At 37.2% G+C, this 14193-nt stretch overlaps 1 protein-coding gene across 2 annotated transcripts in view; it reads right to left on the bottom strand.

The window, feature by feature from the left end:
• Nucleotides 1–13663, bottom strand: part of Rab6 (RAS oncogene family member Rab6) — an 88309-nt gene extending 74646 nt beyond the window's left edge. Inside the window, exon 1 of one of the 2 annotated variants that reach the window (XM_067089607.1) lies at nt 13400–13663. In XM_067089607.1, the coding sequence (XP_066945708.1) occupies nt 13400–13469 (70 nt within the window). In that variant the 5' untranslated portion in view covers nt 13470–13663. The remainder of the gene's footprint in view (nt 1–13399) is intronic. The other variant, XM_067089608.1, reaches the window with a different exon arrangement.
• Between the last annotated feature and the right edge of the window lie 530 nt (nt 13664–14193).

Raw genomic sequence — 14193 nt, 5'->3', positions numbered from 1 at the left:
AAATAATGCACTGAAGCCAGTTGAATAAAAGAAGAACGTTAAAGAAAAATAATCCACTGAAATCAGTTGAATAAAAGAAGAATGTTAAAGAGAAATAACACAACGAAGTCAGTTGAATAAAAGATGAAGTCAGTTGAATAAAAGAAGAAAGTTAAAGAGAAATAATGCACTGAAGTCTGCTGAATAAAAGAAGAAAGTTAAAGAGAAATAATGCACTGAAGTCAGTTGAATAAAAGAGGAAAGTTAAAGGGAAATAATGCACTAAAGTCAAATGAATAAAAGGAAACTTTTTAAATTCTTTAATGAGGACACTTTCCTTTAGCATGCGGGACTAGCCTACCTGGGCTGGTTGAGGTGGAATTATGGTAAAAGACTCTGGTTTGCATACCTAAGCGAAAACATATTACAGAACTTTTTATTTGTTTGTACGGAAATACAAACCAATTCCTTTTATGTACGAGCCTTCCTCCTCAAGTGGGATGATAGTCCCTCAACTCACTGGCATGCTATATCTCCACATAAAAATTCCATGTTCCTCATGATAATAACCAGAAGACCAATGACTCCTGTAACTTCTATACAATCTGGCAAAAGGTGCATGATTAACAGCACTGTACCTCAAAAAGTACAGCTAACAGAGAAGAGTGGACCAACAGAAAATCTCTCTGAGCACCTCAACAAGACAAGTTATTATAGTGGGATACCAATCAGCATGCGTGTAATGAGGAGATCCTGAAGTCATCCAATACCCAGAGTGACAAATAAAAGTGATCACTTGGCAAATCAGACTGAATAGAGAAAAGGCTTTTAAGTGCAGTCTAGGGGTCTGGAACAAGAGAGAACAATGGGAGCTTCCTATTAAGCCATGAGGTGAAGCATCTTCAGTGGTGGCCACCAAGTAAGGTCCTCACCTCTCAGCTTAATGCACGAGGTAAAAGGGAGGGTCACTTGAGGGCAGCCAATGCTGCTTCAGTTACCACTGCAGTCAGCATTGGTAGAGGGCCATGCGAGACAAACTTCTCCAAGGACAACGTGCAAAAGCCTAGATGATTGTTCCTGTTGCAAAAGGAGCTGCATTTTACCGCCCTGAGCTTGCTGACACAGTGATAGAAAAGCTTTCGCTGCTGCCTTGCCATCAACATGCTCAGGGAACAGCATACTGCTTAAGCATGAGACCTGAATTCTCTAAATTTATTGCTATCCCTAAATTGCAACAAAAAGTGAGACAGTGGAATCTGTAATGGAGCAACTGCAACTCTAAGGATGCCAAAATTAGCTAGTCATCAAAATTACACTAAAGATGTAACATGCAAGTAGGCCCAATGGTATTGTAGAGCAATGACCTGCAACATGTGAATCTTCTGTCTACATGCAAGAAAAGAGTGCAACTCTAGTCTGCATGCCTCACAGAAGCACAAACAGGAGAAGACTCCATGGCAGCCTTCGTGTTGCAGGTGAGCAAACACTACCACAACACTTGATGAATGAAGACACCCACTGCAAGCCCACAGGATCTCGTGTAAGAGTGCTTCCTAGATGACAAAAACCTCTCATCCTATGAAAGTAAGAAGGCAGGATCTGATGAGGAAGAAGAGCTCAACAACAAGAGGAGGAAGATACAGTCTTTTGTTCTTCACCTTACTCCATCCATGAGTCAGGGCAAGTAGCAGTGTCAGAGGTGTATGGCCTGTGCTCAGTACCACAGGGGTATCTTCACAGGTAGCTACAGGAAGCTTAAGATCATTGAACTCCTAACCAAGGACAACAACAGCAAAAGACTGGTCACTCAAATTTTCTACAAACAGCCACATCATCTGCAAGTGCTCAAGCAAACCTGCCAACGAAGCAAGAGGTAGGTGGTGACGAACCACAAACATGGACAGCAGTCTCACATGGAGAAAGCTTGGCACAAAACCTGGGTCAGCACTGTTGGAGAGTGCAAGCTAATCATCTACCTTCAACTGCATAACCCTCTTGGACTGAGCCAGAGCAGAATGAAGAGAAGGGGCAAGGAGAGAACAAATGGAATCTGGGAGAAAGGAACAAAGATTCAGTGGTGTCAAGGGCAAAGAGTGCCCTCCCCCTCCCCAAGACATCAGTAAATGTCTTTGACCTTCCTACATGCTTGACAAACCTGTTCTACTGAAAATAAGACCAGACAAAACACTCACATGAAAACATTTACGCATATACTTTCATTCACATTTTTTATTCAAATGAGTGTTCAACAGAAAATGCAAACAACATACTGTACATACAACAACAAAAAAAAGATGAAAGATTCAACCTGACAGTCAGTCAGAACCCAGCGCAGCAAAATATCTTTAACTCAACCACAACCAAAGAAAAAAGGTTCTGGCTTACAGCAGGTGGGAGAGTCTCCTTCCAATCATATGCCTACCATCAATTAACCACTTTATTACTGATCTTTAACAACTCCAGCTCACTCTCAGGAATGGCCCTATGTAACAGGAAATAAAGTGTGCTTAAAGTATATAAACAAAAGTATGATTGCTGGATCATGATAAAAAATAGGGGAAAAAACACTGAAAGAGTTAGGAAAAAATTCAGAAAGATATCAAATGCCTGTATAGTTTTTGGCCAAAGATACTGACTAGGGATCAGATCTTCATCAATGACACCTTCAGGGAAAGTACAGTATACAAACTTAAGAAAATTATGCAAAAAGAAACACATTATGTACTTGTGAACTTAAGTGAGGCATTTGACAGATCAGCAAAACAAATACTGTACAGAAATTACCTGACATATGTTGTGTGTCACAATCTACAGTAATGATAGTAGGAGGTATATAAGTAGAATCTGAAACGGAAAATGTTCAAGAATCTACAAAGATCTCTTACTTGCTCATCACACTAATGAATGAAGCTATAAAGGATTAACAAGGCTTAAATATCAAAGTAAGCAAAACAAAGGCTGTGGTGAATATAGAGGAAGCAAAGGAATGGATACAGACAGCAGTGGCCACACATATGGTAAATAAGATAAAAACGATTAAATCATGTACAGAATATCATATCACTTGGTGGTACAGGAAAGACTCGGTACTGCTTAGCATAAAAAGACTGGATTTTAGATGCTAGGCAGTTACAGGAGCAGCTAATGATGAGACATAACAGGTTTGCATTATGGCATAAGCAAACCTTGTAAGATGTGGAAAATTTCTGGTACCATGGTTGAATAATGAATTGTGAGCTGGTATTCACAGCAGGATAGGAGAAAGTAACATGTCTGGTTAAGTGGAAAGAGGTTGATGATGACTAGTAAATAAGTTACCAAAGGCATCATGAATAATGTTTAAGTCATGTGATCTCTAGATGAGATGGTTTGGATAGGTAATGAGAGGGGACATCCCCGACAATCATGAATAAAGACTGAACATGTATTTCAGATGTTTAATTTGGTAAAGGAAAAACCAAACAACAGACTGACAGTGTGATAAACAGGTAGAAAAGGATACTTCAGTATGTCTAATGCTGCAAAGCAAACCTATGCATACTTGAAGTACAAATTTATCAATGCATTTACGCTTTAGCAAACCAAAGTACCTGAATATTACAAATTACAGTAATGTATCATATACATAACTGTACAGTACTCAATGATTTACTGCTATCTCAGTCAGACAAGACAAACTATATAGAAAACCTCAACCAAAACTAGTCATGCAAGGAACTAACCAATTAACAAAACAAGTAAAATACAATGACAAAAGTGTCCCTATCCAGAAATTCTTTAGCATCTGATCTGTTCACTTCATAGGGCTGAGTACTTGTAGCTTAACCTGATAAAACTAGAATGAACCTTCTCTAAAATTGGGAAGGCTTTTTAAAAGTGCAAAAGAATCAAAGCGAAACGAATTCCGGTGAGCTGGTTTTTATGCAATGTAGCTAGCATTCATATACACCAACCCTAGAGGCCATTAGCTTACATAGCGAGGGTTCATAAGCAATTAACACAAAAAAAAAAAGTAAAACACTGCCAAACAAAAAAAACAGTAAAACAAGTCAGAAAAACTGTATGGTGCATGGGGATTTATAGTAGTACAGGTACTATAGTGTCTTATACATAAGTACAGTACAGTACTTGTACTGTATTGCCATTAATAATACTACTAGAATGAAGCTGAAAAAGGCTGGCCTGGCCCTAGTCTTAGTCTCCCATGCCCACTGGCCTCCTTGGGTAGCTCAAAAAGAAGCTGTCAAGGCCCCAGTCTCCAGTGGTCCAGTAGCCCCTTGAAATCAAGATGCTTTCCACTAAGCCATGACAATACAACAACACCTTAAAAGTCCCACCGGAAATTGAGACCATTCCACAATTTTACAGAAAGAGGAATGAAAAGACTTTTAGAAAACATTTGGGATCCTGCACTGGAGGTGTAAGCAAGAAATGGGAAGGTTAAACCATAATTCTCAACACAGGAAAAAAGGAAACTACCAAGTAAAGAACCACGAATGAAACTGACATGTCAATTGAACATTACAGTATACAAATTTTGGTAGAAAAATCTGTAGATAAGGGAACCCTTATGAACAGCATTTGGGGCCAGGAGTCTTAAGTAATGGCAAATATCATCAATCCAAAATAATTAGCTACAATTTACTTGTTACCTTTGCAGAGGGAGCAAAGTAAATCATGGAAAGCCTTAAACAAAATGGTTAAAATATACAGTGTTATTATTATTATTATTATTATTATTCAGAAGACAAACCCTATTCATATGGAACAAGCCCACAGGGGCCACTTACTTGAAATTCAACATCTTCCTTGATCAAAACCTTAATGAGAGCTACACACGTTTACCCTGTTGCTCCTGAACTATATTAAAGGTATTCTTCCTTTACTTCTGCACTACCCTACCAAGTTATTTAATTGTGGAAGCTTAGAAAGCTAATTATTGGAGTATGATGCTAGAAAAAATTACCTCATACACCCAAAAACTATGTTAACATAAAGCTGTTATAATCAAGAATATTTTAACAGAGCCACCTCACACCCACTGACTGTTTTAAAAGAAATCCCATTAGCAGAAAATATCTCTGAATTCTAGATACTAATGATAAATGTTACAATCAAACATTTGTAGTACATACCAGAACCCAATGTTCATATCCGATGTCAAAAATATTCTAACTCAAAGAGATTTCCTATCAGCTAATGACTCCTAAACAGCGAACCCACTGAAAATACAGTACTCTATTTCACATAATTGTGAGATTCTCACTAGCCATAAACCTCCAATCAGACTGAAGTATTTTACTCAACATTACCTTATTTTCACCAAATTCCATTTTTCTTTAGTATGCCCACTTCTAATGGAACTTGGCAAGGAGCAAATAGGTACATTCAAATGTTAGCACATCAAAGCCTAGCAGTTATATTCATAATTCTTAAATAAAAGCTCTTTTCATAAGGTTTCATGGTCAAAACCATCTATTATCAACAATTTTAAATGCCAAAAAAAAAGACGAGTACACTGAGAGATTCAAATGTCATGGACTAAAGCAGGGCATCCTACATCACAATACTGTGCATGGCTTGCTTATTCATGCTAATATTTCAATTGCTGTTGTACAAATAATTATGCAGGTGTTCACTATAAAAACAAAATATGATACAGACAACAATCCTTAATTCTATTCTTTTCCAATATACTGTACATTGTGTAAGGCAATATTTACTGGTGACCAATCACTGATTTTTACCATTATCTCTGCAAGATTTTGAAGATGCAGAACATTTGCCACAGTCCTTGACATCTCTGTTCTTTGAGGAGACAGGCTGGTACACATTCTTTTACATTATGTATATGTATAATAACCGGTGTATACTTAGCTCCAAAATTTTAAGACAATGATGAACTTCAGACAAAAGTATATGCATATGGGGTATACAATATTAAGTATGTTTGGACAGTCAACCAGGGGTTACTTTTTGTAAAGTGTGACCAAATTAATTACTACAGCATAATTAGCCTCAGGATGATTGAAATTTTTAAAAAATTAGAAGAATACACAGGGGAGCCCTTACCTGGTGTCAAGCAACACCAAACTCTCCCATTTAATCAAAAAAAAAATTAGCAAAACCAACTGAGGAACTAAAGATCAGAAGATCTTGGCAGTTAGGCTAATTAAGTCTTTGAACAGAGAATGTTAAATCACATCATGTTGCTTGCTAAGCATTTGGCTAGCTAACTACTTGGCAGAAAAGATAAAGTAAATCAGTTTCTTCAGCATTACAGATTTGACAAATGACTGGCAAAAGTTTCAGTACCTTCCTCCTAATTCGTCATCTGTTCAGTACCTTGAACCATTTCATACAACTGCTGACATCAGTCCTCCAACTCAAATTGAGCCATCACCTTTAGCTCTGTCATTATGTTTCATAAACATGCAGCTGTTATCATGAAGTGTTACTGTTCATGAATACGGGCAATTTTAAGAAAATCTACCTTTTCCATACATACAAACATAAATATTTATATGAATACTCTTCTGCACAGACCAAGAAATATGGTTTCAAAATTGGCAGTCTCCTTTTGTGGGACCGTGAGTCACTACCTGCTAACACAGTGTGCATGGTGTCAGTTCCCCTTCAGCAGCACGGCAACTGTAGAGTGGCATAGGGCACTTACACCATAAAGGCTCAGTTTGTGTACATAACTCGTAAAACTGCAAATTACCTAATAATTTGCTTCTTATCTATACAAGAATGCAAACCTCATCAAGAGACTTATAAAGCATTTATAGGCAAAAACTGTTTATGAAGCCGAGTTCACATGATCATCCCGAATGTCAATATTTCCGTGAATGTCATTCCGACTGACCACATGAACAGCAGAATACTGGATGTCAGTCATGAAAACTGTGAACAATGGATTTCATATTTAGAAATCCATCATTCACAAGCATCATTCCTGTGGGCAGAGCTTAAGGAATGAGTGAAAGAATAATTGTCTGCTGTTTTGAATGTCAATCGTGTTACTGTTCTCATGTTCTCCGTGGAGTGTACTTCAGTGCCAAGATAGCAACGCTTTCTGCTGACAGTGACGGCAAGGCTTTGTTGCAGCATTTCACTGATGTATATAAAGATGTGTCTGAACTCTGGGACATACAAAATGAAAATTATATGAAGAAAGATAAAAGAAATGCTTCATATGAGAAACTTTTAGAAATTTTCAGGTTACTGCAAAAAGATACCACTATCGATGATGCTAAAAGAAAATTGAACACTAAGAAGTAAATTCGTAAAGGAACTAAAGAAAATTCATGACTAAAAGAAATGGTGCTAGTACTGAGGATATCTATGAACCCTCTTCATGGGTTTTTTCATGAACTTTTTTTTTTCTCAAGGACACAGAAAAGCCGACAAAGAGCTGAAGCACAATAGAGGCTACAGGCTACACCAGAGGTAGGGCTTGTCCTTGTAATCCATTATGTAGACTATAATACATGAAAATCATCAACTAAATATAGTACAGATTCACAGAATATGGTGGAATAAAAATTAATAGGTAAATAGATACCAGAAAAGATTACTCAAAGCAATTCACTAGGTCTAGATTTTTGTTCACTGTTATGGAATTTAGGCCATCGGGACAAGCACTTTCAATCTTCAGCCACTCAATGCCCTACAACTACTGCCCAAGATTAAATTTATGTCACCAACTTAACAGCATTCCTGGGGGTCGAACCCACAATCCATGAATGACAGTTATGTCATTCATGGATCGTAGATTCGACCCCCATAGAGGGACTAGGCCTAGAATTTCAAGAGCAGAAGTGCCAAGGTTATGGCTTTTAACAAAAATGGCAGCACTTTCTCTCCCTGCTGCTCATCCCAAGTTCACACAAGACAAGTGTGTTACCACTTCCCCGCTGGTCATCCCGAGTTCACACAAGACAAGTGTGTTACCACTTCCCCGCTGGTCATCCCGAGTTCACACAAGACAACCGTGTCACTACTAGAGTAAACTGATGCTAAGAATGACATTACCCAATGATCATGTGTTCTCAAGAATGACAGTCTTCCAGTACAGTGTACTGTCTGTCCTGTGAATGATATTCAAGAACGATCACGTGAATGCCGCTTAAGTCTTGAGTGCATATGTGCAATCTCAAGAGTTAACTTCCTGGTTACAAAGGTGAGAGGGGGAAGTTGGCTCCTCTCTGTCCCTACATAGGTGGCTGTAAACCAGGCAGAACATCACCCAACGTGTGGCTAGAGCCTCACTCTATGGAGAAACCCCAAGATCCCAGTTATGTTATGACAAAGTAGCATATCACTAAAAATCAAGGTAGTATGCTCTATCACCCACACCACCTCTGAGAACATATCCAAAAACAAACCTACTTTATGGGACAAAGTTGGACAAAACTGGGATGATCCTCTTACACTGGGAACTGTTAGGTTATTAAAGTACTTTGTAACAAATAACCAATGACTATACATTAATATACATTAAACAGCCATGATCTTCACAAGTAAAAGGCAACATATTGACAATTTTGGAGAACATACCAGTAGTACATAAAGTAAACTGTAAAGGGTATGTCCTGTACTAGTTGTGCCCTAATTTCACATGAAAAAATTCACTAGCCCAGTAATACAAAACTACTAATATTTAAGCAAGAGGTGAAGATTTTCAGGCACACAAGTTCTACACAGTAATACTCTCTCTGTGAGAGGAGTTGAAAGATGGTTCTTCCTCAGTACTGACTTGCTGGTTACAGTGGCTGTATGTGCTTGAAAAGGTTGTGCAGTATTATTACAGACATGGATCTTAGGTCAAATATATACTGTGTATTGCCCAGTAGAGTATCTTTACTGTTTCATTTCCTGTTTATGCCCTTTATTAACTTGCATAAAGTGATCATAAAATGGGATATTCATGTAACTTAACTAGTGTTTACATACACAGTACTGCATCCTACAGCACTGATCATTTGTGTTGTATTGTAATGTTACAAGGTTAATGAGAAATGTCACAACTTTGGAAAATTTGCAAACATTATGGAAACTTGTGTTTGGGGTCTCTTTGTTATGAGTTTTCCTGGCTTACAAAATATATGATACAAAAACAGGTGCATCATATGACAGAAAACAGGAAATATTCAAGGTAGATTAGTCGCACAACAGGGTTGGCCTTATATGAACATTAGGTGGCAGATGCATGCAAAAAAATTATGAATAGTCTGGCATTTATTGTTTTTAACTTACTGTACAGAACTGAATTTTGTAAAATATCACTATTATGTACTGTACTCTGCATGGCTATTGAGAAAAAAAATTTTAAACAACATTTTGCCTTCTAAGTATTTATGGGTGCATTTCAAGTAAGAATGAGCACTGGACTACTTTAATGAAACAGTCTTATAATGTTTTAGCCGCTTTGTCTTCAGAAGATTTGATGGGCTTTGTGTGTGTTTCCACAGGGTAGAGTGCATAGGCTACAATGCAAGGTGTGGCTAAGGTTTGGGGTAGTCCAGCACTGTGTTGGACATAGCCCAGTTATGCCCTTTCCCTAGATCTGCCATCCCCTGCCCTTTACATGTTTCAAGACATATCTGAGGGTTTACTGTATAAGAGGTACACAGGAAGATGTTACTAGAGTGCACACCTTGAAATTCAATTATACACAGCAGGGACCTAGATCCACTAAAAATTGGAATATACAAAAAAATTACTTTACTGCACTGGCATGGGATGCTTAGGCCATGAAAATATGCACTAAAGGCGAAACAAGAACGTAAATTACATACAAATGAATATCAGACATTTCATATACTGTATGCCTTACTGTTTCAAAAATTGTTGTTGAAACTACATTTTAAAGTAACATACACCAGTCTTCACAAAACACTACAGGAACCAAAGCTGAGACCTCAGTAATGGCCACTTTCTAAAGACCAAAAGAGACCACAAAACCACATCATGCATGAAATTAGAAAGCTCTTCGTAGCAAAGTGCAGAGATTTTGAACCAGATTCTGCTACATTTACTCCATCCAATACATAAGATTGATGATACAGTTCTATGAATTACCATCAATCACACAAAAATGAGATTCTAAAAAGACACTGCAAATGTAGGCTAAGTTTTCTACCTCCAATACAGATTTTTAAGGCCATTTCTTATTCAACATACACATCAATGTTGCAGCAATTTAAAGAAATGTAAACTTGTGAATATTTTTAAAATTTAAATTCGGAAGAAAATCTCACAGAACGAAAAAATTATTTGCAAAATAGCTTCATAGAAAAAATATTCTCATGGAATTTCTGCTTAAAATCAATATGAGATTATCACTAATAGCAAAACATTTTCAGCACTACATTTTACACAGTATGCACACCTGCCAATGGCATGATAAGTTATGGCAGAGTCTGTTTGTCAGCATTGCTTCACTGATGTCAAAATCAAATATTCTAACTAATCTGGCATGCTAAAGTAACATTTGGTCCAAGAACTTAAACAAAATGGAATCAAAACACCTGTTTTATCAATATGACAAAATGAGCCAATAAACTGACAATAAAGCAAAATTCTCTATAAGTAAAATATATAAAATACCTGTGACCTTCAAAGCTGGTAAATTATTGTAATACTGTACCATTTCCTGCCATCCTAGAAAACCAGTATGATGGAATAAGGCTGAAAAATGCACAAAATACAGTAACACAGAACTGAAGTTAAACCTAAAATCTAACATTCAGAAAACAACTACAGCGAGAAAACAGCATTCCTCGAAGTTCCAAATGCTAGATTAAATGTCACACATTCCCCCATTTTGGCATCCTCACTCTACCTGGGAATATGGAATGCTACAGTATCCACAACCGCTCTGTCTTTCATTCCACCAAATTGAGCTTTGGCCTCATAAAATGCAGTTCACTGTAACTGTGAAAAATATAATACAGGACAATTACACAGTACTGTGCTGCAATACAATTAATGCAATACAAAAGCAATTCAAAAATATAACTTGTATGCAATGAAAAATTGACTGAAATTATCTTGTAATGTAATAAAACTCACTTGGGGCTTAACTGAGTACCATAACCAGCAAGTTGCCACACACACATTTTCTGATATATTCAAGAAATTAAAGATTTGTGTTCAAAACCAAATATGAGGCTGAAGAATGATTTATTCAAGAATAGTTTAAAGTTAAAAAATACAACTTATGGGCAAATGGAAATCAAAAAAAAATATATAAAAGATACTTAAAAGCATAACTACGCTCCAATAAGAAGTAAATACGATCAGTGAAGGTACATTATCATTACACCAAAAAAAGGTCACCTCTAAATCAATACTGTTAAGATTATCATGTACATTCAAATTTGTAAGTTAAATATTGATAAACAAGTACATCAACTGATATTCTGCCAAAAGATTTAAATTTCTCAATTTAACATTCCTACATCTCTAAAGCATAACATCCTGTAAAGTCTTAGAACTGATGAGTAATAGCATTGTTCTGGTAAAATCCTGTAAAAGCAGCTGTGTCTAGTGTTAACCTATAACTACAGGTAGATCACAAAATCAAATGTTATCTCATGGCAATCTCAAAAGCTACAATAGTAGAGTATTAAATAGTTGGACAAGGATGCTTCTTGGCTGTTTGCAAGTAAAATTGTGACTTTCCAAGTTGATGCCAAACTGTGCAAAATAGTTTCCAAACCATTTCCCTAAAAGCCCAACTAGTGCTATGAAACCTTTCATAAAACTGAAAAAACACAAAGAATTAAATTATAAAAAATTGCAGGTCCTTAAATTCATTAGTCTTGTGCCACTGATCAATAACTTTTTGGGTCACCCTAAGTCAGGTAGATGATAACACCTAAGATTAGATTAACAAGTTCAAATGTATTTAAACTATGAAAAATATATAGCAGTGAGACTAGAGCTGCACACTCCTAGACACTCTTGAAAGGTGCATTCTTACTGAGAAATTGAAAATTGAAAAAGTAAAGGTTCAAGAAAATAGACAGCCAAGTAAAAAGGGTCTAATCCTAAAGAGAAAGGAAAAGTAAACAGGGCCAAAATATATGCCTATCAACTTATCATTGCACAATCTTTTTATCAAGTCTTAATCATTAGCAAACTGAAACATTGAGGGCTTGTCGTCTGCAGAACAAAGGATGTGCAGCCAGCAAAGATAGACCTAACCTACCATGACTTTAGAGGTTTAGGTCAAATCTTGAATACCTGTAAAAAAGTACATTGTATTATTGACTGGATTCTGATAAAGGGTCCTTCACTGCTTGATGAATATTTTTGGCCCCCTAATACTGTATCATGTTTAGGAACTCTCCAACTTTTGTTTTCCCACCTTGTATAACCTATATGATTCCAACAAGTCTTATTAAGCTTTCCTTCTTTAAACCTGGGCTAGCCATAGGCTAGTAAAGGTACTAAGTCCAATAAAAAGTAAAAAAGTCAAACTCTCAAAAATCAAACTGTACAATCAGAAACCAAGCATATGTCATTTTTCTGATTAAGAATGCAACTAGGAAGCATAGAAGGTCATTCAATCCATGAAGGCTGAACCAATTACTAAAACTATGCAATGACTCATCCCCTAAGAATTCACATACTTTCACCCGTCACAGAAACCACTGTTAACCAGAGCACCAAGTCTAATAGGCCTATAGCGCCAAATTAAAAGAAACACGATCCTTCTAGAATGGCTTCCCTATGCAATCTACATGACTGAATCTACAGATCAATCTCGATGCACAAGCACAAAACTGCCTACCGGTAACTTATAATACTATGAAGTCCGGTCAAAGTTATGTATATAGAATGTAAAATCACCTGTCTGATTCTAGGGATGTGACTAGTCTAAATATACAAATATGGGGGTGTATAAAAGACAAGTGTCATTGGGGGGCGAAATTTACTCTAGAACAAGAAGGATGGTCTTTAACGTCACTCAAAATCAATACCGGGATAACCTTGGAACCTGACCGTGCGAATAAAGCCAGAGTTACAATAGCGCCTTTAAATGGATGAAAACTGTCATAAATGACGAAATCTAGTCTATCGCAAAAATAAGAAGAGGGAGAAGACGACGAAGACACTAGACGTGCAGATCTACCCCCTCCCCCCACCCCCGTCTGGACGGGGTCCTCCCACCTACACCAACCAGCCAGTCCCCCGAACCAGCTGATTCACGAAAATCAATGCCACGTCCCCACGCCCTAAAAATTCTAACCCATCCCATGTCCCCAATCCTATTCTTAATCCCACTACGCAATACCCAGACTATCCACCTTTCTTTGAAATACTTCGCAAATAATTCTGAGCGACGAGAGAAACGTAATTCTGGGTGAAATTAGGGACGCAATGGAAGATGTTTATATATACTCACCGCTCTGCTCTCCCAAGAAGACGAGCTTGAATTTCCTCAACGGGTTTCCGAATTCGCCCGACATGGACATGGTATTATCTTGCGTTATGAGATAAATTTTGTTCCTGTGACCTCTACGGGTCTGCCCTCACAGTTAAAAGTCACCAAATTAACACTTAGATAAGACAACGTCGCAATGCAGCCGTCCGCCACGTACTGAGTTGTCTGACTTCCGGTGAAGTGTCAAGCTTCTAGGGTTCCCCTACAGGTGGCAGCACCAGTAGTACGGTGCTGTTCTGTCATGGCTACTTCAACATCTTTTATTTTAGTTTGCTATCCTGATTAATTTCCATATCTACATTTATGATCTTATCATGCTGTCAGTGGCTATAGATTTTATGCTTCTATATTTAAGTTAGGTTAAAAAGGCTTAGTTCTTTCTGTAAGTCAAGAAAATAGCTTATAAGCGTCTGTGTCTGTCATAGCTATTGAGACAACCATCCAGTGTAAAGTCAATACAGAAAGTTCAAATAATCATGACGCAACATGGAACTTAGCGGCGCATCTTATGTAGGTGTAGGTATGGAATTCGACGAATTCTGGTAGCTTTTTTAAATGGTAATTAATAATCTCATTACAATAAGACTCAGTTTTACATGTTTTTCATGAAATCATGAGAGGCCGAGCAAAAACAAAATTATTTATTTTATAACATTTAGATTATGCGAGCATTCTTGTGGAACAAACCTAAATCTCGCTCAAAATGTTAAAAAATCAATAAGTATGTGCATTCACAAATATAAAAACTAAGTTAA

This window comes from Macrobrachium rosenbergii, chromosome 46 (assembly GCF_040412425.1).
Source record: "Macrobrachium rosenbergii isolate ZJJX-2024 chromosome 46, ASM4041242v1, whole genome shotgun sequence".
Classification (NCBI taxonomy): Eukaryota; Metazoa; Arthropoda; class Malacostraca; order Decapoda; family Palaemonidae; genus Macrobrachium; species Macrobrachium rosenbergii.
This window is presented reverse-complemented; position numbering and strand designations above follow the sequence as displayed.